Below are 21,875 nucleotides of genomic sequence, written 5' to 3'. Positions count from 1 at the left end.
CGAAGCACAGAGAGGTGCTTGATTTGCCCAAATTCTGCAAAGGGTCAGCAGCAGAGCAAAGACAAATAGTAAAGACACAAGCAGTCCTCTCCTTTCTGGGAACGCAAGTCGCAGATTTTCTCAGGTGCACATCCATCGCTCCTGCGAAGCGTCAGCAGTGGCTCACGGCGATCCCAGGGGCCACGGGCGTGGGACTACTGGGAGGCGGCGGCAGCGGAGCGACGCGCGAGTGCGGGCCGCAAATGACAGGCGGGCGGCGCGGGAGCCCCATCCGGGATCCCCGGCGGACGCGCACCGCCCCCAGCTGTCACCGACGCCAACGGGAGACGCCACGGTGGGCAGCTGCGCCAGACGCCCTCTCCAAGCCTCAGCTTCCCCATCTGGGAAAGGGGGCTGCGCCCCGCAGCACCCCGTCCCTCAGCCCCTCCGCGCTTGGCCGTCGAAGCGCAGGGGAGAAGGCCGAGGAGGCACGCAGAAGGCGCTCAGGGGCGCCACATCGTCCTCGCCCAGTTGCAAGGCCGCGCCGCCCCCCGCCCCCAACCCAGGCAGGTGACGGGGAAAGGAAAGGGACCCCGACCCTTACCGTAAACAGGCGGCGCCGCCGCGTGGGGCGACCTGAGCGCGCGCGTCCGCCCGGCAGGGGCGGGGAACGATGTAGGGTCCGGGTCAGGTCAGGTCGGGGTCGCCGCCTCTGAGCCCAGAGGTCCCGATGCCCGGCCCGCTCTCCCGTCAGCTCTCCCAGCAGTTCTCGCCACTCCCGTCTCCGACACCACCTGCTCCCCGCACGGCGGCGGATGATGGCGGAGGAGGAGGATTTTGAAAGCCGGCAGTTTCTTTCCTTCGATTTGATTTGTTCGAGGCCCAGGCCGGGTTCCCCTTCCCCCGCGCGCGTGGCCTACTGGGTATGGTAGTCCAGTTCTTCCGCGCGGGGCGCGGCGACCGCGGCAGTAGTGCTCCCGTGAACTACCAGTCCTGTGATCCACCGCGTCCCAGCGCGCCTCCGCCGGCTCCCTCGGCTGCCCTCCCTTTTCGGCTTCTGGCTCTTTCTCCAGGAGGCCACAGGGCGGCGTGTAACCCCGGGCGCCCAGGGAGACTACAATTCCCTTCATGCCTTGCGGTCCAGCCGACTCAGCCCTTCCGGAAAGGTTCACGCTCACGTAACTTTATTGAGAAAGGCTGTTGCTCCTGAAGGCGAGCTGTTGGGTCTGTTCGGCAAGAAATAGGTATCCATTTCCTCAAAGGAAAGCCTCGCTTTTTTTCTCCCATGAAAGGGAAAGGCTATTCGAAGTCTTTCACATAAACAGCCGCAAGTTATTTGATAATTAAAAAGGTAGAGAAGCTGAGACACCATCTTAACCAAATGGTCCACGTTAACATAAGTAATACGACAAACTGACGTCCATTGCACACCTGCTGATGTGAGGCACTGAGGACACAGCGTCACCACGCAGTCAGCAGTGCATAAAATTAGTCTAATCCTGAGGAAGCATCAGCCAAACCCAAACTGAGTTTCAGTTTCTTCTGCTACAGAATAACTGGTCTGTACTCTTGCAAAAATGTCTGTGTCATGAAAGACAAAGAAAATCTGAGGAACTGTTGCAGATTAAAGGAGACTAAAAAGACGTGACAATTAAATGCAACGAATGGTCGTGGACTGGATCCGGGACTGGGGAGGAAATTACTGTAAAGGGCAATATGGAGACAAATAGCAAAACTTGACTGTATATTAGATGATAGTATTGTATCAATGTTAAGTTTATTGATTGTTATTGTGCTGGGTTATGTAAGAGACTGCCTTTGTTCTTGGGAATGAATGCTGAAATAATTAGGGGTGTGATATCAGCAGCTGACTTGCCAATGGTTCAAAAAATGTGTATATACATAGAGCACACATGTGACCAGATATTCAAAATAAGTGAATCTGGGTGAGGGGGTATATGGGAGTTCTTTGAACACTTTTGCCACTTTTCCCTAGGTTTGAGTTTTTTAGGTATCAGAACACAAATAGCTTTTCTTTTTTCTTTTCGCAAAGAACATTTTATCCATTATATAAATAACATGTGTTTGCTATAAATACTTCAACCAACATAGAACAGGATAAAGAGAAAAGTAAACATTACCCGAGAAACTCTAGCACCCAGAGATAATCACCATCAACATATGCAGCCTTCTCCAAAGTCACCTCTCACAACTTGGCCCACGCACATGCTTTTGCTTTACCTGCAATTGAAAGTTAAATATATTATGTGCCAGATCTTTTCACACACAGTTAATTTAATCTTTACAACCACAAAGGAAGCAGGCATCATTGCACCCCTTCCAGCTCAGAGATGAGAAAACAAGCCCCATACCCTGGTTTACACCACTACTGAGATGTGGGTCTTCTTTCCACCCTCCCTCTCCTCCTCTGCCTACAAGGCCCATATCAAATGCCACCTCCTCCGGGAGGCTTTTCTACACCACTGTCCAGAATGAGTCACCTTCCTCTGGGCCCCACAGTGGTTGATCTGCAGCTCTGAAGACTTTTTCACAATGTTAATAGTATTATTGGCGGCGTCCTTGTCAACCTGGGAAAGCTTTGGGGCAGGTACTGTGCCCATCTTTGCAGCATCTTTTCCGGGATTCACCTGTCGTAAGTGCTTCACGTTTCCTCATTTGAACTGGATTCCAGGCAGGGTCACTGGATGTTTGCTTAAAATGAGTCATCATCTGAGAAGGCTGAGATGCTCCCAATTAGGCCTGATGCTATTCCTGTGCTGATTACAGCTAGGACCTATCAAATCAGTGTGGATTTTCCTTGGGGTGGTCCCCAGCCTTCCTTTCCAGTTTTCCTTCCTGAGGCCTTCCTTGACCCTCTGACAAGGACCTCCCAAAGGGAAGAGGAGGGCGGACGGTAGGACATCTTAGGTGATCTTCCCTGTCCTCGCCTAGCTGATGGATCATAGGGTTTTCAAGATTGGAAGGGAATTCTTAGTAAGAAACAACAGTCTTCAGGGTGCCTGGCTGGTTCAGTTGGTAGAGCATGTGACTGTTGATCTCAGGGTCGTGAGTTTAAGCCCCACACTGGGTGTGGAGCCTACTTAATTTCAAAAGAAAGAAAAAGAAACAGCAAACTTCAAGGGCCAGAGAGGTGTTAGGAGGTAATGGGAGCCTGGTGGGGCTTGTGGAGAATTGGAGAGTAAATGTTCTGCCTGAACATGTTCACATTCAAAGCTCAAAATCACCAAACCAGCCAGACATCACCCCTTAGCAATCCAGATTCTGTTACTCCTGAATCTAGATTCTTATCTCAAACCACTTTAAAATGGGAACACTCGGGGCGCCTGGGTGGCTCAGTCGGTTAAGTGTCTACCTTCGGCTCAGGTCATGATCCCAGGGTCTTGGGATCAAGCCCCGCATCAGGCTCCTTGCTCAGCGGAAAGCCTGCTTCTCCCTCTCCCCTCCCCCTGCTTATGTTCCCTCTCTCGCTGTGTCTCTCTCTGTTAAATGAATAAATAAAATCTTTAAAAAAAAGGGGGGAAGACTGTTGTTGTTTTTTTAAGATTTTATTTATTCATTTGACAGAGAGACAGTGAGAGAGGGAACACAAGCAGGGGGAGTGTGAGAGGGAGAAGCAGGCTTCTGACAGAGCCGAGAGCCCGATGTGGGGCTCGATCCCAGGACCCCAGGATCATGACCTGAGCCGAAGACAGACACTTAAAGACTGAGCCACTCAGGCACCAAAGACTGGGATTTAAAAAGAGAAGGAGGTTACCCAATGGTACACAGTGTCAGAGGAGTCCAGAGCCATCAGTGTTTCTTTCCAAGCAACGCATTTGTCATCTCTCCTCTTTCTCCAACTCTCTCCCTTTCAAGTTACCACCTAAGAGGTAGTTTGACGTGCCCAGTAAATGCAATCATAGCCTTTGACCCATGGATTGAGTCATCTCAGGTCACACCTTTCTTCTTTTCAACACAAAGAATTGAGGACCAGAGAGGTTAAGTAACCTCCCCAAATTACACAGTAATTTAGACAAGAGACAGTAGTTTGTTTGTTTTTTTTTTTAAGTAAACTCTATGCCCAACATGGGGTTTGAACTCATGACCCCGTAATCAAGAGTGGCATGCTCTTTCAACTGAGTCAGCCAGGCGCCCCAATATAAGGGACAGCAGAAGCCAGATCTCTCGGGTCCTTTTCAACACACATGTAAAACAAGTGATTTTGTGAGTATGAGGTGTGTATAAGGGGAAAGGGGAATGTTTTAGACCTTTCTGTCTCTGTTATGCAGCTTTTTTTCCTTTTTTTTTTTTAAAGAATGTTTTGAAGAGAAAAGCAGGCTGCCTCTGATTCATTTGGTTTACTTTAACTGAGTGTTTTAAATTCCATTGTGGTGCCTGAAAACAAACTTAATTGCTAATTGTAAATGGAATAAATAACAATATTTATACTGGTACTAAGAACTACTAAGGCTGCAGACTTGCCATTTAGTGAGATCAAAAACAAAGGCCTGAATTATGCCAAACATGTGAGGAATGTGGAGAGAAATTCCCAAGACCCATCCGGGTGCGGGTGCTCGCCTAGGGCCCCTAGAGAAAGGTGGGCCTGGCCTCCCAGCATTGCAGGGGAGCCTGCTCCCTCACCCCCAAGGGTCACCTCCCCTGGTGGGAAGGGGTTGCTACATCATCTGTTAAAGGCCACTCAAACCACATTCTCCCCTGGGTTCAAGCTCAGGGCTCCCCATCAGAATACATGACCTTTTTAAACTTTGATAAATAACCATAATTAAAATAATTCATTCCCCCCACAAATAGTAATCGAGTATCTACTATGTACCAGGCACTGTTCTGGCTCTGAGAATCCAAAGGTGAGTGAGACAGAAAAGGATGTTGTCTATGGAGGAGGTTAGATTCTGGTCTAAAGTTTCTGGAGAGTTTCCTGATACCAAATACTGTTGGTAGATTATTTTCTCTTTTAAGAATTCTTTTGTTCGAGGGGCGCCTGGGTGGCTCAGGTCATGATCCTGGGGTCCTGGGGTCGAGCCCCTGCTCAGCCAGGAGCTTGCTTCTCCCTTTCCCGCTCCCCCTGCTTGTGTTCCCTCTCTCGCTGTCAAGTAAATGAATAAAATTAAAAAAAAAAAAAAAAAAGAATTCTTTTGTTCCAGGGGCCAGGGTGGCTCAGTTGGTTTTAAGCATCTGCCTTCAGCTCAGGTCCCGATCCCAGGGTCCTGGGATGCAGCCCCGCATTGGGCTCCCAGCTCAGTGGGGAGCCTCTTCCTCCCTCTGCTGCTTCCCCTGCTTGCGCTCTCTCTCTCTCTTTCAAATAAATACAATCTTTAAAAAAAAAAAAAGCAATTCTTTTGTTCCTGGGGGCACCTAGGTGGCATAGTCCGTTAAGCGTCCAACTCTTGGTCTCAGCTCAGGTGGTGATCTCGGCGTCCTGGGATGGAGCCCCACATCAGGCTCCACACCCAGCATGGAGTCTGCTTGGGATGCTCTCTCCCTCTTCCTCTGCCCTCTCCCCTGCATGCTCTCTCTCTCTCAAATAAATAAATCTTTTTTCTTAAGATATATTTATTTATATGAGAGAGAAAGAGGGAGAGAACATAAGTAGGGGGAGGGGCAGAGGGCGAGAGAGAAGCAGACTCCTTGCTGAGTGGGGAGCCCCACGTGGGGCTCAGTCCCAGGACCCCAGGATCATGACCTGAGCTGAAGGTAGATGCTTAACTGACTGAGCCACCCAGGTGCCCCAAATAAATAAATCTTTAAAAAAAAGAATTATTTTGTTTCAAAATGGAAATAATTTTTTAAATAACTATTGACAGGGGCACCTGGGTGGCTCAGTCAGTTAAGCATCTGCCTTCGGCTCAGGTCATGATCCCGGGGTCCTGGGATCGAGCCCCGCATCAGGCTCCCTGCTCAGCAGAGAGCCTGCTTCTCCCTTTCCCTCTGCCTGCCACTCTGCCTACTTGTGCTCTCTTTCTGTCAAATAAACAAAAAATATATTTAATAAATAAATACAGAAAATTTTAAAAAATAGTATAAATGCAAAAAAGCATTAAGAATAAAGTTAAGGGGGTTGCCTGGGTGGCTCAGTCGGTCAAGCGTCTGCCTTCAGCTCAGGTCATGATCCCAGAATGCTCCACAGGGAGCCTGCTTCTCCCTCTGCCTGCCACTCCCCCTGCTTGTGTTTTCTCTCTCTGACAAATAAATAAATACATAAATAAAATCTTAATAAAAAGAGAATAAAGTTAAGGGTTGCTTGGTTGGCTCAGTCAGTGGAGTATGTGACTCTTGATCTCAGAGTCGTGAGTTCAAGCCCCACATTGGGTGAAGAGTTTCCTTAAAAAAAAAAAAAAGAATAAGTTAAAAGTAACCTGTTTTGTTTTTTGTTTTGTTTTGAACAAAAATGTTATGTGGGTTGATGAGTGGACGGATGGATGAATGAGTAGGTGATTGAGTGACATAGCAAAATGTTTACAATTATAGCATGACCTAGGGCATGTGAATATTCACTGCTCAGTCCTCTCAGCTTTCTGTATGCTTGGACATTTTTGTAATAACATGTTGGGAACAACGTGACCGTGTTTTATTGCATTTCCTGCCCTGTATGCTAGTCTGGGGACTAGCCTATCTCAGCCTCTAGGTTTCTGAGTCCCTTCCCCTTCTCTCTTTTTAAGTCACTCTCACCTTTGAGAATCTGAATTCTCTGGACTAGTTCCCAGAAGAATTTATTATTTATTTTTAGTTAATCACACAGTTATCAACGTTTTGCATGCAAGGACTTGTTTAATCCTCACAATGACCCTGTTGGGAAAGTGCTCTTATTATCACCGACCTGAGCCTCAAGTTGTGCATCACATCTTCAGGGCCCTTCCCTAAACCCCAAATTAAGATCCCTTGCTGGAGGGCTGGGACATGGAACTATGCTAGAGCTGTGGGGACATGGGGTTTTTCTAGGACCCAGCATGAGGCCTTGCAACGAATGTTTGTTGAGTGACTGAATGAACATTGCACATGCTTGTGGCAAAGGTTGCCATGCACTCATAGCCTCCCCGCCAGAAGGTAACAAGGCATCTCTGAGGGCCTGACCATGGCAGGCCTGAGCTCAGCAGAGGAGGTGCTCCCTGCAGAAGAGATAACCGAATGACATAACTCTCAGATCCTCAAAGGTGAGAGCATGGGTGTCTGACTCCCGTTCTCCAGCAACCCTCTCCGGGGACTGGTCCTTAGGGGTGATCAGGGATGTATCCAAACTTAAGATGTCCACATCATGGGGCAGGGGTCAGGCTTTATAGGTAGACAGGCCTGGGTCTGGATTCTGTCTCTGCCTCTTTCTTAGCCATGTGGCCTCAGCCAAATCACTTTGCTTTGTGTCTGTTTTTTTCACCCAAAACCAGGGCAAAACAATCCTTACCTTATAGGGCTTTAGGGGGGAGGGGATAAGAGAATCAACATGTACAGAGTACTTGGCTCATAGTAAATAAGACGTGGTAGGTGTTGCTGCTATTTAGGCTTCAGGGTGTGGACACAGAGAATTTGCTGCCCAGTAACACTGGCCTTCCCAGAAAACACCCTACTGGTACCAGCCTCGAGGGTTTTCTCTCAAAAGCACCACCACATAGGGTTGACATCTTGTAAAGGCCCATTTACCATCTCAGGCAGCATGGACAGTTTAACTGGTTGGTGTCAAATCGAAAGGCGGGGGGTGTCCAGCTGAATCCCCTTTAAATGATGGACAGTCTTTTAAGGATATGTGTTCTTTTGCTGGCCGCTTGGGATGGTGGAATCACATCGTTTGCCAGCTAGTTCATTTGAGGCAAGATGTGGGGATCCAACGGGCCTCAGCATCCTCCTCCATAACATGGGAGTGATAGTAACAGTGGTGCCTAATCTGATCAATTGTCAAGAGTGTTTCACTGTACATCGTACAAGGGGCATATTTATCAGATATTCTTATCCTTGGGGCACCTGGGTGGCTCGGTTGTTAAGCATCTGCCTTCAGCTCGGGTCATGATCCCAGGGTCCTGGGATCCTCGGGCCCTTCCCTTCCTGCTCGGCGGGAAGCCTGCTTCTCCCTCTCCCACTCCCCCTGCCTGTGTTCCTTCTCTCGCTGTGTCTCTCTCTGTCAAATAAATAAATAAAATCTTTAAAAAAGAAGAAAAAGATATTCTTATCCTTGCTTTACAAATGAGGAAATTGATGATGCTGTAAGATTGTGCACCATCACCCAGCTAGCAAGAGGTGGGAGCTGGGACTCCGACCCACCCTGGGCTTCCAATGCCACCACATCACCCAGCTCCCCTAAATTGCCAGGCTCCGCCTGTGGCTGCCTTTGACCCGTGATCCCAAGATCTATCTTGGGATACCTATGGGTCACCTATCCCAGGTGACCCAGGGATTGATTTCCCATGAAATATCAGAATCCCCAAGGGGCACTTGTTAGAAATGCTGAATTCAAATCTCTTGAGAGCAGGGGATTAGAAATCTTCATTTTAAGCCAACCCTGCTTTGCAGTAAGTCCGAGGGTCTCTGGACTCTGCTTTTCATTTCTGGACATAAATGTCCATCCTCTTCATGCCAGAGGCTGCCTTTTTGTTTCTTAGAGTATCAGGGGGACAGAAAGCATTCACAGGAAAAGGAGTTTGAGAACATCTGATGGTGCAGGTGCATTCCCCCCCCCCCCCCCAAGGCTTCCTTAAGGTAGATAGTAGAAAATCGTGGGAGGTCATATAAAACACACAGGCTCTGGAGTCAGAATTGCCACGTGAGACAAATCAATCTCCAGGCCTTAGTCTTCTGTCTATAAAATGCGCAAGCGAAAACCAACCTTCCAGGGGCACCTGGGTGGCTCAGTTGTTTAAGCATCTGGCTCTTGATTTCGGCTCAGGTCATGATCTTGGGGTCCTAAGAACAAGCCCTCCCCCCCCACCCAGGGCTCCTCCCTCAGTGGGGACCCTGTTCTCTCCCTCTCCCTTTGCCCCTGCCCCTACTCATCCTCTCTCTCTCTCTCTCTCAAATAAATAAATCTAAAAAAATAAATAAAACCAACCTTCCAGGATCATTGTGAGAATTAAATAAGCAGACACATCTGCAGGTTCTTGCCCTACTAGCATTTACTGTGTTGTGTTTAAATGTTAAAAATTTGTCCCACAGGGGAACCTGCATCTGCCTTTGGCTCAGGTCATGATCCCAGTGGGATGGAGCCCCATGTCAGGCTCTCTGCTCAGCCGGGAGCCAGCTTCTCCCTCTCCCTCTGCTGCTCCCCCTGCTTGTGCTCTCTCTCTGTCAAATAAATAAATAAAATCTTTTAAAAAAAATTTGTCCCACCAGTATACCCCCAGCTCCTCAGATGTGTCTGGCGCAAAGGTTTGGGGAAGAGATAACATTTACAAAGCCCATCGGGCTCACAGCTGATCCTCAATAAATTAAACACACACATATTCACGTGTATAGACATACATACACACCTGTAAGTATGTGTGTGTATAAATATAAGTCCGTGTGTGTGTACGAAATTAGGAGGGAGAAAGAAGGACATTTGAGAGAACACTCACGGGGGTGTGGGAGTACTGTGGATTCAGTGCAGGCGGTGGTAGCGGGGATGACACTGTATTTGGAATCAGAAGCTCTGGATTCAAAACCAGTCTGGGCCCGACCCGCTCTGAGGCAGTGCCAGGGATGTCTTACGGCCCGTCTCTCTGGTTCATCTCCCTTTACCTACTGGGTCGTCTAAGTAGCCTCAAATCCTTTCGGGAAAGATCTCCAACATAAAACACCAGCCGACTGAGGGTCTGATGCCTCTCTGAGCCTCCAGTCCTCATTGGTGAAAAGGGCACAAAGCAGCTAGGGTTTCGGGGGAGCCCTCTCTGAAAGCACCTGGCACCGCGGGGGCTTTTTACACCTATGGGGAAGGGCCGAGGCGCTGAGTTTGACCAGCATCAGCCCAGAAATCAGACCTGCCCAACGAAAAAGCCCTAAAAGGGAAAGCCACGTTTCAAGAAAATAAAGGTGGATTCCAGGCATGAGCTTTCCGCGGGGCAGGGGGACTTCCCCGCCCCCAGGTGCGCAGCCCGCGCCGCCCACCCCGGGCGCGAGGCGAGGGAAGCCGCGCTCTAGGACCCGAGGAGGAAGAGCTGCAGGGAGACGGTGCCTCCAGCGGGTGCTCCCGCGAGCGGCCGGCCGAGGGGGCTGGAAATGAAAGTAAAGCGCTCCGGAGCCACATGGACCGAGCTGCCGGGGCGGCGGCGCCGGGAGCAGGATGCGGCCGCCCGTAATTAAATAGCATTTACTCTTATTATTACTAATAATAATAACGTAATCATACCTCTAGTCATAGCATACCATTTATCGGGCTCGGCGCAGGCCCGCAGGGAGCGCAGCCCGGCCGAGGTGAGTGCTGCGCGCGGCCCGAGCCCGGCGGGGCAGAGGCCGGGGCCCGACGGGGTCCCGGCGGCCGGCGCGGGAGGGCTCGGGGGCGCCCGGGGACCGCGCCGGGCCGGGAGGAGGCGCGGGGAGCCCTGGCCAGGCCGGAGCTGCGCGGGGCCACCCGCAAAGTGCATTTTGCAGAAATAAAGAGCCGCCGAATCCTCATTTCCTCCTTTTGGGGGCTCCCCCTCCCCGTCCCCGTGCCCTGCCCCAAAGTTTCAAAGTTGTGCGGCCGGGGGCACCTGCCGCTGGGTGATTTGGCCGCCCCTGCAGCTCCCAGGAGGGTGCCTCGGAATTTTCTTCCGTGGGGGGCTCCCGCCTCGGCGTCCGGAGCTTTGGGGTGTGCGGACGCTTTGCCGGCCCCCGCGAAGGGGGTCGAGGGGGCTGGCAGGGGCGTCTCTGGCAGCGCGCCCCTTCCTTTTGTGTGCGCCTTGGCCCCGCAGCGCCAAGAGTTGAAGGGACCGCAGCAAGGGCCGAGGACCGCGGCCGCCGACGGGTAGCCTCTGCCGGCTGCGGCGGCCACGCGAGCCCGGGGATCCGGGGCCTGCGGCCCGGCCAGGGGGGAGGGGGCGGCAGGAAAGGGGGGCGCGGTCTGGGCAGGGGGGCATTTCCGGTCGCGAGATCCATCCCTGGGCTCCGAGGCCTGAGCGGGGCGGGTCGATGGGCTGGGAGCGCGCGGGGACTGGGGTGGGGGGAGGGCAGCTTCAGCGCCTGGGGGGGCGCCCCCCGGAGATGGGCGCCCCGTAGTCACTGACCCGGGCCTCGGACCCTCCTCCCACCCTCAGCGGGCCTCAGAGACTCCCCCACCTTCCCTCCCCGGGCCTGCTGCCTCCTTTCCCCTCTTTCCCTTTAAAAGGGTGTTTTAAGGGAAGGCTCTCTGGCTCTCGGATGTTTATAAGGTGTCTGGTTTGGGGGTCTTTCACAGAGACAAAGCAGTTTTCCCAGGAGGAAAACAAAAAAAAAAACAAAAAAAACGTCGAAACGTTCTCTCTGCCCCTGATGGCTGTGGTGCCAACATGGCATCAATGGGGAAGAGAGTAGGGGCTGGGGCCAGGCAAGGGGGCTGGGGAGTCGGGGGCTGGGGAAGGGGCATGGGCCTGGACTGGGGGACTGGGGGCCCATAGCAGCTTTGCCGGGGATTTCAGTTCTCTGGGGTTGCTCACAGAGACTTTGGTGTCTAGGTACTAGATTTTGAACCCCAACTTCTTACCATTTCCCTCAGCATCTGCAATTCATCCAGTCCCATGAAAATAGCAGAATGCAGATCCTTGGATTTTCACACAAATGGGATAATTATAGTACATTTAGCAACTGTTGGACACAAAATTCCAGCGGAATCTTTACTTCTACTACCAAGACTACTACTGCCCCTCTCTCCACATACAACCATACCCACCAAAGTCGTCCGTCTTTCCCCATTTGGACTTCCCATAGAAATTGGACTGCGAGGTAGAAATGATGCCTGGCCAAAATGCTATTGTGGCAGGTTTGAGGCATGGGGTACCTTAAGCTGGGAAGGAGAAACCTGTGTTGAGGAGGGATGAGATCTGAGGTTGGGAGAGAGCTTTTGTGGTCCCGGAGCTGGAACCAGGTTTGTGTTCCATGGAGGCTGTGAATTCTAGGCTGTTGGCTTTTTGTTTGGGATGGACAATTAAGAATGCAGATGTAGGTGGATTATTTGGGGCTAAGAAGCTCTGTGGGATGAGCTAGTCTCTAGGTATAAGAAAGTTAAGGCGTCAGTAGGTTTGGATTTGAGACTCTGAAAATAATAATCCCTTAAATAGAACTTTTTAGTGTATAACAAAAGAGCTTTCACATATGCTGCCTCTTCTGTGCTCCATAGCAACCATGTCAGGTAGACATTATTCAATCCTCATTTTCCAGATGAGAAACCTGAGGCTTCTAGAATTGAATGTCCCCCTGGAAAGTCACATAGCAGAGCTAGGATTCCCACTTAGTTTCCAGACTCCAAATCTTCAGCCTTTCCCAGAGGCCTGGGCCACCTTAGCAAGTTAGTTTTTGAACGCCTTCTGTGAGCATGGTGAGATGCTGTGGGGCAGGCTTGGGGTTGAGTTTGTCACCTAGATTCTGGCTGGAAAGAGAAAGTCAACTCTAGTAGAACCCATGAGAGGACCAAGACGTGCTCAGGACTGGAGTCAATGCAGTGGGAGGGAGCAGAAGAGAGAGCTCTCGGGGTAACCTGGAAAAGTTAGAAAAGGCTTCCTCCGGCAAGTGGATTTTGAGCTTGACAGAATGGGGAGGTTTGGCTGGGGGAGAGAAGCGGAAAGGAATTCCTGGGCTGGCCATAGTTGCTTCTGTGCCGGGAGGCTGACGGATATTCTGACTCTTAGAGTGGTTCCATGAGGGGGGTGGCATTTTTATCTCCATTTCACAGATGGAAAAACTGAGGGAGGCAGGATTCATGTGGCTGGCCTGATGTCAGCCAGCTGGATTGGAACCCAGGCTTATGTGACTGTTGAGTGTACTACGTCAGGATTGGTGTCAGAATTGGCTCACCTCCATTTCAAATGTGTAGACAAAGAACAGAGACCAGGACAGTCTGATTTGGCAAATGCAATGGGGGTTGGGGAGTTTTACTGAACTCCCTTATATCCCAGGGCCTCACGGGGCTGGCCCAGTGAAAGGACTTAGGAGATTTCTGGAAGCATGCCTGGAGAAGGCAGAATGGTGGTGAAGGAGGACTGGGCTCTGAGTGTGGAATCTAAGTTCTCTTCCTCAGTGCCTGAGGGTGCCTGGCTCGACACCTTGAACGACACACGACACACGGGTGATTTACCTGAGCTTCCCAAGGGCAGACACTGGGTCTGATTCACCCCTTGTGCCCCAGGCCCCAGTGGAGATGCCAGGAGGACACATTCAGCCAACGTGTTGTCATATTGAATTATACTCCAGTGTAGGGGAGGAAGGGTTTTTTGGGGGTTTTTTTGTCTCTGTGGTGAAGGTCTTCCTAGAAGTGCCATTTGAACATTTGGGACGTGGGTTCAGAAAGGCTAGAGAAGGCATCCTGAGGAGAGGCAGTGAGCTGGACAAAGGCAGGGCAGTGTGAAGAAGGAAGTGGCAGATCATCTGGTCCTGCCACGAGTGGGGGGCAGGCATGAGTTCACATCCCTTCGGCTCTCTGGGCCCAAATTTCCCTTTCTGAAAATGAGCCCAGCGGTTTGATGGTGTGTGATGGTGACCTGTAGGGAGAAGCCCAGTGCCTGGGAATTGGGGCAGGAGAGTCAGCTGAGAGGAACTACACGTGGAGGGGTTTTAAAATTTTGAATCATGTAGTCATTACCCAAGCCAGCGTTTCCTATAGCCCAGCCCTGTTGTGAGCGCTTTTTTCCTAGATGAGCTTACTTAATCTTCACAGCAGCCGTACAGGGGAAGCACTATAATTGTCCCCGTTTTACAGATGAAGAAACTGTCAAGGGAGGTTAAGCAGCAGAGCTGGAGAGCAGAGCCAGGCAGCCTGGCTCTTGAGTTGGCTCCGCATGGGACTAGGGACTGGGAAGGACAGGGCGGAGGGAGTGACCAGGAGAGCAGTGGTAACTTCAGATGGCAGAGGTGGAGGTGTCCTCTGAGGAAGTCTGGCTGCAAGCCGAAGCCTCAGCCTGGGCTGATGAAGTGACTGCTATGTGTCAGCTCCCAGGAGCCCCCACAGAAGCCAGCTCCTTTCATCATGTTTAATGGCCCATAGAAAACGGGCTCGCTTTCCTTTCTCTGTCATCACCAGCTACGGGGCTCCTTCCTGCCTTATTTATTTCCCTAGGAAGTCTGTTTCTCGGCTAGCGCCCTGATGGCTTCTGCAGGTGTGTGAGCACTGTTTCCCCATCAGGCTGTGGGGGCCACTGCTGCGTTCAGAAGCTGGCTGTGGCCGACTTCAGTCCAGGCGCGGGTCCTGGGCCCCCACCCTGAGCTTGATGGCAGCAGTGGCCGTTCGGGACACCAGCCACCACGTACTTAAGGCTGCCATGTGCCAGCCCTGTGCTTGGCACTTTCTGGGCCTTCTCTGCCTGAATCCACTCAACAACTCTCTGAGGCAGGAACGAGTTTTAGCAGCCCCATCTTGCAGATGAGGAGACAGGGTCCAAGATCACCAGCCTGTGGTGGAGCCAGGACTCAGGGGGTCAGAGGGGGCCAGGCATTTTGCATTCCTGAGCCCAAGGTCTTTGCCGCGCTGCAAGAGAGGTGCCTTCAAGGTATTTTGTTTATTTAGGTAGTCAGTCATCTCTGCGCCCAATGTGGGGCTCAAACTCGCGACTCTGAGATCAAGGGTCGCGTGCTCTACTGACTGAGCCAGCCAGGCGCCCCACGAGTTCTTTTGAGTCTCCATGAAGCTCTTATCTCTCCGGAAACCTCAATTATCTATCATTTGTATTGTGCTTTGGCCCATATTCTCATGAATCCTCTTGACACGCCTTTAAAAGGCAAGAAGTCCCTGTTTTGCAGAAGAAGAAAGTGGAGGGGTCACCTGCCCTCCAGCTCTTCCTACCCTGTCCACACTGTGACTTGGAAAGGGAAGGTCCCACATTCCCTGGGACCGAGACCCATGTCTTCCGAAGTGCTGGGGACAGCCGGCGAGCATCCATTGATCACTTGCTCTGAGGGCTGCAGGGGAGGTTGAGGCTGTGACCCTTCTGGGGTTTACAGAGGTTCATCTATGCTTTTGTTCTCTGGAGAATTCGGTGTCATGCCCTGTCCGCCTGCAGGCAGAGGAACTTAGGGCAGGGAGTCCAAAGTCCTGAGTTTCATTCCCAGCTCCAGCACACACTAGCTGTGTGTTCTGGGGCATAATCATATTGTCACTCTTGGCCTCAGTCTCTTGTTCTGTGAAATGGCCTCACCGATTCAGTCCCATCTTCCCTGGGTGTGCTGTGAGACTCAAATAAAGAGAATTTGAAAACTATAAAGACCACTGGTGTGACAGCATGCTTATGGTGGCCATAACCTCCAGAATGTTCCTGAATCTTCTCCCCTGCCTACCTTGATCTGGGCCCGGACCACTGCAGTAGCTTGCTAACTCTTCTCCCAGCTTCCCCTCTTTTAATCTACCCTCAGTGCAGCAGCCTGATGGATCGTCTCAAGATTTATTTTTTTTATTTTTTTAAAGGCTTTTTTTTTTTTTTTAAGATTTTATTTATCTGACAGTGAGAGACACAGCAAGAGAGGGAACACAAGCAGGGGGAGTGGGAGAGGGAGAAGCAGGCTTCCCGCGGAGCAGGGAGCCCGATGCGGGGCTCGATCCCAGGACTCTGGGATCGTGACCTGAGCCGAAGGCAGACGCTTAACGACTGAGCCACCCAGGCGCCCCTCTTCTCAAGATTTAAATGGGACCTTGTCACGCCTCTGCTGAAAAGCTTCCAGTGGCTTCCTGACACACACAGAATGCAGTGCTGGCTCCCCGGTCTGGCCTGCAGGTAGCCTTCTAACCAGCCTTACTCATCCCGTCGAAACTTGCTTCCTACTCGGCTTGCCCTCACTTCTAGTGCTATAGTCACACTGGCCTTCTGTCTTGTCCTCGAACATTCTGAGTTTGTTCCCACCTCTGGGCCATTACCTTTCTGGACCCTCTGCTGGTGCACGCTTACCTACCTTCTATGTTCCCATGGTGGGCTCCTTCTTGTTTCTCTTAAATGCTGCCTGCCCGAAGGGCCATCACTCCCTGCCACATTTCCGATTTCAGTTTCCTTGTAACTCTTCTCTGTAGCTTTAATTGTCATGAGCATTTAACATTGGCCTGTTTATTTGTCTTCCCACGCCTGGACCTCATGTTCCACAAGGTCAGGGACTTTATTAACCTCGCTCCCCCAGCATGTGGCAGAGCCCCTGGCACATAAAGGTGCTGTGTGGTTATTTGTTGAATAAGTGAGCAATAGTAGCAGGGTGTCCGGAACAGCTCTTGCCAAAAAAGAACGGCCTAGATAGATAGAAACTGCAAAGGAGTTGGTGTTGACTGATCAAAAAGCACTTACGGGGTAATTTTGTAAGTTGCCAGGTGCTCTCTAACAGTACGGGTGCAGGAGAAATACAAATGTTTGATCTCCTCTTGGATACAGGGGTTAGGGGCATGCTGTGTACATTTTCAAAATCGTCTTGCAGGGTGGGTATATCATTAGCTCCGTCTCCCAAATGACAAAACCGAGGCTCAGAGAGGTGCCCTCAAAGCTAGGGTGGGGCTGTGCTGGGATTGGAACCAGGTCTCCCAGACCCCTGGAGACAGAGTTGTGGGTTTGAACCCTTCCCATGCAGTGTGGACCCCAAGTAGCTATGAGCGGAAGACAAGAAAGTAAAAGCGCTTTGTAACCAGAGCGCTGCAGGTGGGGAGGGGTTATGCTCTGTCGCTTGGTTTGGCTTAGAGTGGGGCCATGGGGGAGGCCTGAGGGAAGCTTCCTGAACTTTGGTTTCTGTTCAAGGTAGCTAAAAGAAAACACACGGCAAGTTGCTGAGGCCTGTGGGCGGTCCATTTCTCGAGGTCATTCCTTGAGGTGGTTTCTGGGGGAGCCTGACGCAGTGTTAGTACCTCTAGCTTCCTTCCTTAGCTGCTGGGTAGCCTTGGGCAGGTCAGAGACTCCCCAAGTCGCACTTCTGTTTAAGACTTTTTTTTTTTCAAGATTTTATTTATTTATTTGACAGAGACACGGCGAGAGGGAACACAAGCAGGGGGAGTGGGAGAGGGAGAAGCAGGCTTCCCGCGGAGCAGGGAGCCCGACGCGGGGCTCGATCCCAGGACCCTGGGATCATGACCTGAGCTGAAGGCAGACGCTTCACGACTGAGCCACCCAGGCGCCCCTGTTTAAGACTTGTTTTTTTCAAGCCTAGCTTTTCTGTGGAGAGTGGGGATAATAGCACCTGCCTTTGAGATTGTGGTAGGGATACACATGACTCCTCAGGACAGGGCTTCTAAATCGTCTCTACATTGCAGAACCGTTGGGCAGCCTGAGGGAGCCCATGAACACCTTTTCAGAATACTGTTTTTATTATTTATTTATTTAAAAGATTTATTTATTTGAGAGAGAGAGAGCGAGCATGAGCAGGGGGAGGGGCAGAGGGAGAAACAGACGCCCCGCTGAGCACGGAGCCCGATGGGCTTGGTCCTTGGAGGAGCTGAAATCAAGAGTTGGACACTTCACCAACTGAGCCACCCAGGTGCCCTCAGAATCCTGTTTTTAATTGTGTAAAGTAAAATACACAGGATCGCAAAGGAAACCAGTTCTCCTGAACTGTAGCTGGGTTCTTCTATCAATGCACTTACTGGAAAACAAGATCTGGCAGTAAGTCTAATCGAAGCACCATAATTTTGAAGTTGTGACGAGCGGGAACAATATTTTGTTGTGCCGACAGTAGCTGAAATGTGACAGGGAAAGAGCTGCAATTTCTAGCACGGCACCACTGTGGCATATTGCCTGCATTTGGAATTGAAGGGAATGCTGAATACCAGGTAGGGGTTCGTGAAAAGAACTTGTAAATGTTTTTTCCCCTCCCAGTTCATGGCCCCCTGAATTCTCGCCGTGGGCCCCAGGTTCAAAACCCTTGCCAAAAAAGGTACATGACACCCAACACATAAGCTCCAGAAATGAGCCCAGATCCCTCCTCAACCTCCTTGGAGCAGAGGGTCCTCGGGTGGACAGACAGGGTGCACCAAGCCTCTGGGGTAGGGATAAATGCTGACCTGGAATTCTGACTAGTGAGGTCGAGGACGGTGGAATGGAACCTTTGCTGGTCTCTGAGTGAGCTGTCGAGGGCCTGGTGAGTCAGGAGAAGTGTCAGGCATCTTTGGAGATGACGTAACCTCAGGTAGTGTTCATGCGGTGTGTGGCAAGTCTGCAGTCTGGACCTACTGCTCCTTTTCCATGAATCCTGGGGTAGGGGAGGGCCAGGCAGGTGGAGTGGGGGATGAGGTTGGAGGCAGCCTGTGGGGATGGGGGAGGAAGCACCTCTGAGTTGGGAGGTGAGAGTGTGTGGGCTCCAGAGCCCAACTGCCAGGGTTCAAGTTCCCACTCTGTCACTTACAACCTGTGTGGCCCTTGGAGGTTAGTTTACCTCCTTGTGCCTTGGTCTCCTCATCTGTAAAATGAGGATGATAATAGTACCTTCTTATGGGGTGTTGTGAAATTTTTTAAAGATTTATTTATTCATCTGAGAGAGACAGTGGGGAGGGGCAGAAGGAGAGAGAAGTGTTAGCAGACTCCTTGCCGAGCTCAGAGCCCGGTGCAGGGTTCCATCTCACAACCCTGAGATCATGACCTGAGCCGAAACCAAGAGTCGGACACTTAACTGACTGCGCCACCGAGGGGCCCAGAGAATTAAGTATTATATTTAAAGCTCTTCGAACAATACCTGGTAAGAGAAAAGGCTTAATAAAGGACTGAAATCAGCATCTTCACTGCTCCTGTGTGTGGCCCAGAGATGAGTCAGGTGCAGCTTCTTCCTTCACGGGGCTCATAGTTTAGGGAGAGTTGGGGAGATAAGCACACAATGTTGGTTAACTAGGGTAAGCGCAATGGTTGTGGTGGGCTTCGGGGGCTGCGTTAGGCTGGGGGTGGGGGAAAGAGTCTTCCTGCTAGAGGAGCCACCTCAGCTGGGCTTTAAAGAAGCACGGGGCGCTTGCTGGGGTGGGAAGGAAGCCGTGGGTGTGAGGGTTGTTCCAGACAGAGCGGGCGGCTTGGGTCTGCTATTGTCAGCGGGTAACCTTCCAGGCCAGCCATGGGGCTGGAGTGGAGGCCAGGCACTCCCTACAGTACTGTGTGCCAGGGATGAGCAGCTTGGCCTTTGTCCTTCTGGTAGTGGGTGTCATGAAGGTTTTGTTTTTCAACTTTTATCCACAGGAAGTAGCAAAAACAGTACAAAGAGTTCCCTTTACCCAGCTTCCCCTGATGGTGGTAGGTAGTGGTATCAAAACCAGAAAATCGGTATTGGTACATTATGAGCCTATAAAGCTTACTCAGTTTTCACCCTAAAAAAAACCACAACTGCATTCATCTGTGTGTGTGCATGTGTGCGCCTGGAAGAGTTTTGAGCAGGGGAGTGACATTGACATATGTGCTGGACAAACATCCTCGACCACCAAATGGCAGCAGATTGGAGGGGCCTTGTTGGAAGCTGTTGGCAGGAGAAGCTGAGGGCTTGGGAGCTGTGGTCATGGAGATGGTGAGGAGCTGCAGAGTGGAGAACTGTTTCAGAGGTAATGGTAGAAGGAACTGGTGACTGAGAACAGGATGGCAGTTGGAGCTATGACTGGAGTTTGGGGGAAATGGAGGAGGAGTAGGAGCAGGGGAGATGCTGCCGAGTTAAGGTTAGAATACCGTTAAGTTGGAGGAGCACCCAGCTGGAATGGGCACCAGGGAGGACTTTCTGGGCACGGAGGCATGTGAGCTGGGTCTTCACGGATGAATAGGAGTTGGCTAGGTGCGTGTGTGGGGAGAGGGCATGCCAGGTAGAGGGCCCAGGATTCTGCCTGTTGGACATCTAGGTAGCCCCGCTTAGAGGATAAGAGATATGAATATGAAATATTGGGGAGGGGGCGAGCCTGGCGGGAGGAACAGATTTGTGAGTCATCGACATGACTCATGAGATCATGAAATGTAAGAGCTCATCTGGGGAGAGCATGCAGAGTGAGGAGAGCAGGAGCACTGTCCCTTGAATGGAAGCTCGGACGCATTGGTCTTGAGACCTGGGCAGAGGAAGAAGAGCCCCTAACAGACAGAACAGGACCAATCAGAGAGGTGTGAGAAGGACCTGGCAGTTGCAGCCGAGAGTCCCGAAAGAGGCGAGTGACAAACTGTCCCTCGACTGGACTCAGCAACCAGGAGGTCCCTGGGATTGGGAGGACCCTTGGCAAGTACCTTTGGTGGAGTGGAAGGGGGGGCTGCTGAGATTTGGGGAGTGGAGTATGGAGTATGGGGAGAATGGAGTATGGGGAGGTGAGGATGTAGAGACTGTAGACTACTATTTCACAAAATGTGACCAAGGAAAGGAGGAGAGGTTGTGCATCATTCAGAAGGAGATTCAGGATCAGGGGAGGGAATTATTTGGGGGCGGGGGAGACTTGAGCATGATGACAGGTTGAGGGGTCCTAGGGCTGGGTCCGATTGCTTAATGGGCAACAGAGATGGTGACGTGTGTGGGCCCCAGGGCCAGGCTGATGGGATTTAAATCCGAGCTCTACCATGTGCCACCTGTGTGACCTTGGGGAAGTCACGTAACTTCTCTGTGCCTCTCTTTTCTCCTCTGCAAAATTTGGATGATAGGCTCTCTTACAGGGTGTGCTGGAAGGTATTATGTATAAAGAGATCGTGACATGCCAAAAAGAGAAAGAGAGATCATGCTAGCCCCTGGCACGTGGTAACCCCTCAGCAAATGTTATTATTATTATTACTTCATTATTCAGTGTCCATTTTTTTTTAATTTATTCAACTCATTCATTCTTATCTATAGAATGCCTGGGTTGGATGAATTGATTCATTGATCCATTTCTTTTACCACCATTTATAGAGCACTTGCTCTGCACCAAGGACAGGGCCTAAGCATTGAGAGTTTGAAGAGGCTGGTGCAGTCCCTTCCTGGTCTGATGAAGATCTGAATCTCTGAAATTCTGTCATCATCAAACTCTTTTCAAAAGTGAGGGAAAAGGGGCGCCTGGGTGGCTCAGTCGGTTAAGCGGCTGCCTTCGGCTCAGGTCATGATCCCAGGGTCCTGGGATGGAGCCCTCATCGGGCTCCCTGCTTGGCGGGAAGCCTGCTTCTCCCTCTCCCACTCCCCTTGCTTATGTTCCTGTTCTCGCTCTCTCTCTGTCAAATAAATAAAATCTTAAAAAAAAAAAAAAAGTGAGTGGAAAAAAAAAAGAAAAAGAAAAAATATGCTTCCATCATGGTTTTCAGGTCAATGGTTTGGTCTTTCTCCTGGGAAGAACAGCCCATGGACACTTGGGCAGACCTGGAAACATTGGGTTTGAAACCAGGCTTCTGGTTCCCACTTGGCTTCTGCCCTACCAGGTTGGCCTCAAGTTGGTCATCTCATTTTCGTATTTTAGATTACAAGGTTAATACTTGCTCTGTGCATGGGCGCCTGGGTGGCTCAGTCGTTAAGCGTCTGCCTTCGGCTCAGGTCATAATCCCAGGGTCCTGGGATGGAGCCCCGCATCAGGCTCCCTGCTCCGCGGGAAGCCTGCTTCTCCCTCTCCCACTCCCCCTGCTTGTGTTCCTTCTCTCGCTGTGTCTCTCTCTGTCAAATAAATAAATAAAATCTTTAAAAAAAAAAAAGAAAAATACTTGCTCTGTGCAAAAAATCCAAATCATGCTGAGGTCCATAAAGCAGAAAGTGTTCTGTGTCCTGTTGCCCCTTGACGGATCCCAGTCCCCAGAGAGAACCAGTTAAATTGGAGACTACCTTTCAAACATCCTCTTGATGTAAACACACACTGCACACAGATGTGATCATACAACACAGAATGTTGTGGAATCTGCTGC

The 21,875-nt window shown here is 51.0% G+C and overlaps 3 protein-coding genes across 5 annotated transcripts in view; 1 reads left to right on the top strand and 2 right to left on the bottom strand.

Annotated features, from left to right (window-relative positions):
- LOC113922213 (ran GTPase-activating protein 1) overlaps nucleotides 1-2,187 on the bottom strand; it is a 32,873-nt gene extending 30,686 nt beyond the window's left edge. The window contains exon 1 of the mRNA XM_027594159.2: nucleotides 584-2,187. The gene's annotated coding sequence lies outside the window, so the exon portion shown is untranslated. The remainder of the gene's footprint in view (nucleotides 1-583) is intronic.
- Nucleotides 152-10,538, bottom strand: LOC113922440 (homeobox protein MIXL1-like). Its single transcript, XM_027594331.1, has 3 exons — nucleotides 10,321-10,538; nucleotides 584-773; nucleotides 152-304 (listed from the first exon to the last, which is right to left on the bottom strand). Exons 1-3 carry the CDS (start codon nucleotides 10,536-10,538, stop codon nucleotides 152-154), a joined length of 561 nt encoding a protein of 186 aa, XP_027450132.1.
- The window catches only part of ZC3H7B (zinc finger CCCH-type containing 7B), a 56,726-nt gene continuing 44,956 nt past the window's right edge, over nucleotides 10,106-21,875 (top strand). For 2 of the 3 annotated variants that reach the window (XM_027593111.2, XM_027593109.2), the window contains exon 1: nucleotides 10,106-10,368. The gene's annotated coding sequence lies outside the window, so the exon portion shown is untranslated. Of the gene's footprint in view, nucleotides 10,369-19,389; nucleotides 19,592-21,875 lie in introns of those variants that run through there. The other variant, XM_027593110.2, reaches the window with a different exon arrangement.

The sequence above is a fragment of the Zalophus californianus genome, chromosome 9 (genome assembly GCF_009762305.2).
Source record: "Zalophus californianus isolate mZalCal1 chromosome 9, mZalCal1.pri.v2, whole genome shotgun sequence".
NCBI lineage: Eukaryota > Metazoa > Chordata > Mammalia > Carnivora > Otariidae > Zalophus > Zalophus californianus.
This window is presented reverse-complemented; position numbering and strand designations above follow the sequence as displayed.

What these genes read in the sequence shown, in the direction of transcription:
- LOC113922440 (XM_027594331.1), bottom strand. Translation starts at nt 10,538, where the DNA reads ATGCACTTTGCGGGTGGCCCCGCGCAGCTCCGGCCTGGCCAGGGCTCC. An exon ending in TGCGCCGAGCCCGATAAATG is followed by an intron (nt 774 to 10,320) that starts GTATGCTATGAC and finishes TGCGGGGAGCAG; the next exon opens with GTGGTGTCGGAGACGGGAGT. An exon ending in GGCGGCGCCGCCTGTTTACG is followed by an intron (nt 305 to 583) that starts GTAAGGGTCGGG and finishes CGTCGGTGACAG; the next exon opens with CTGGGGGCGGTGCGCGTCCG.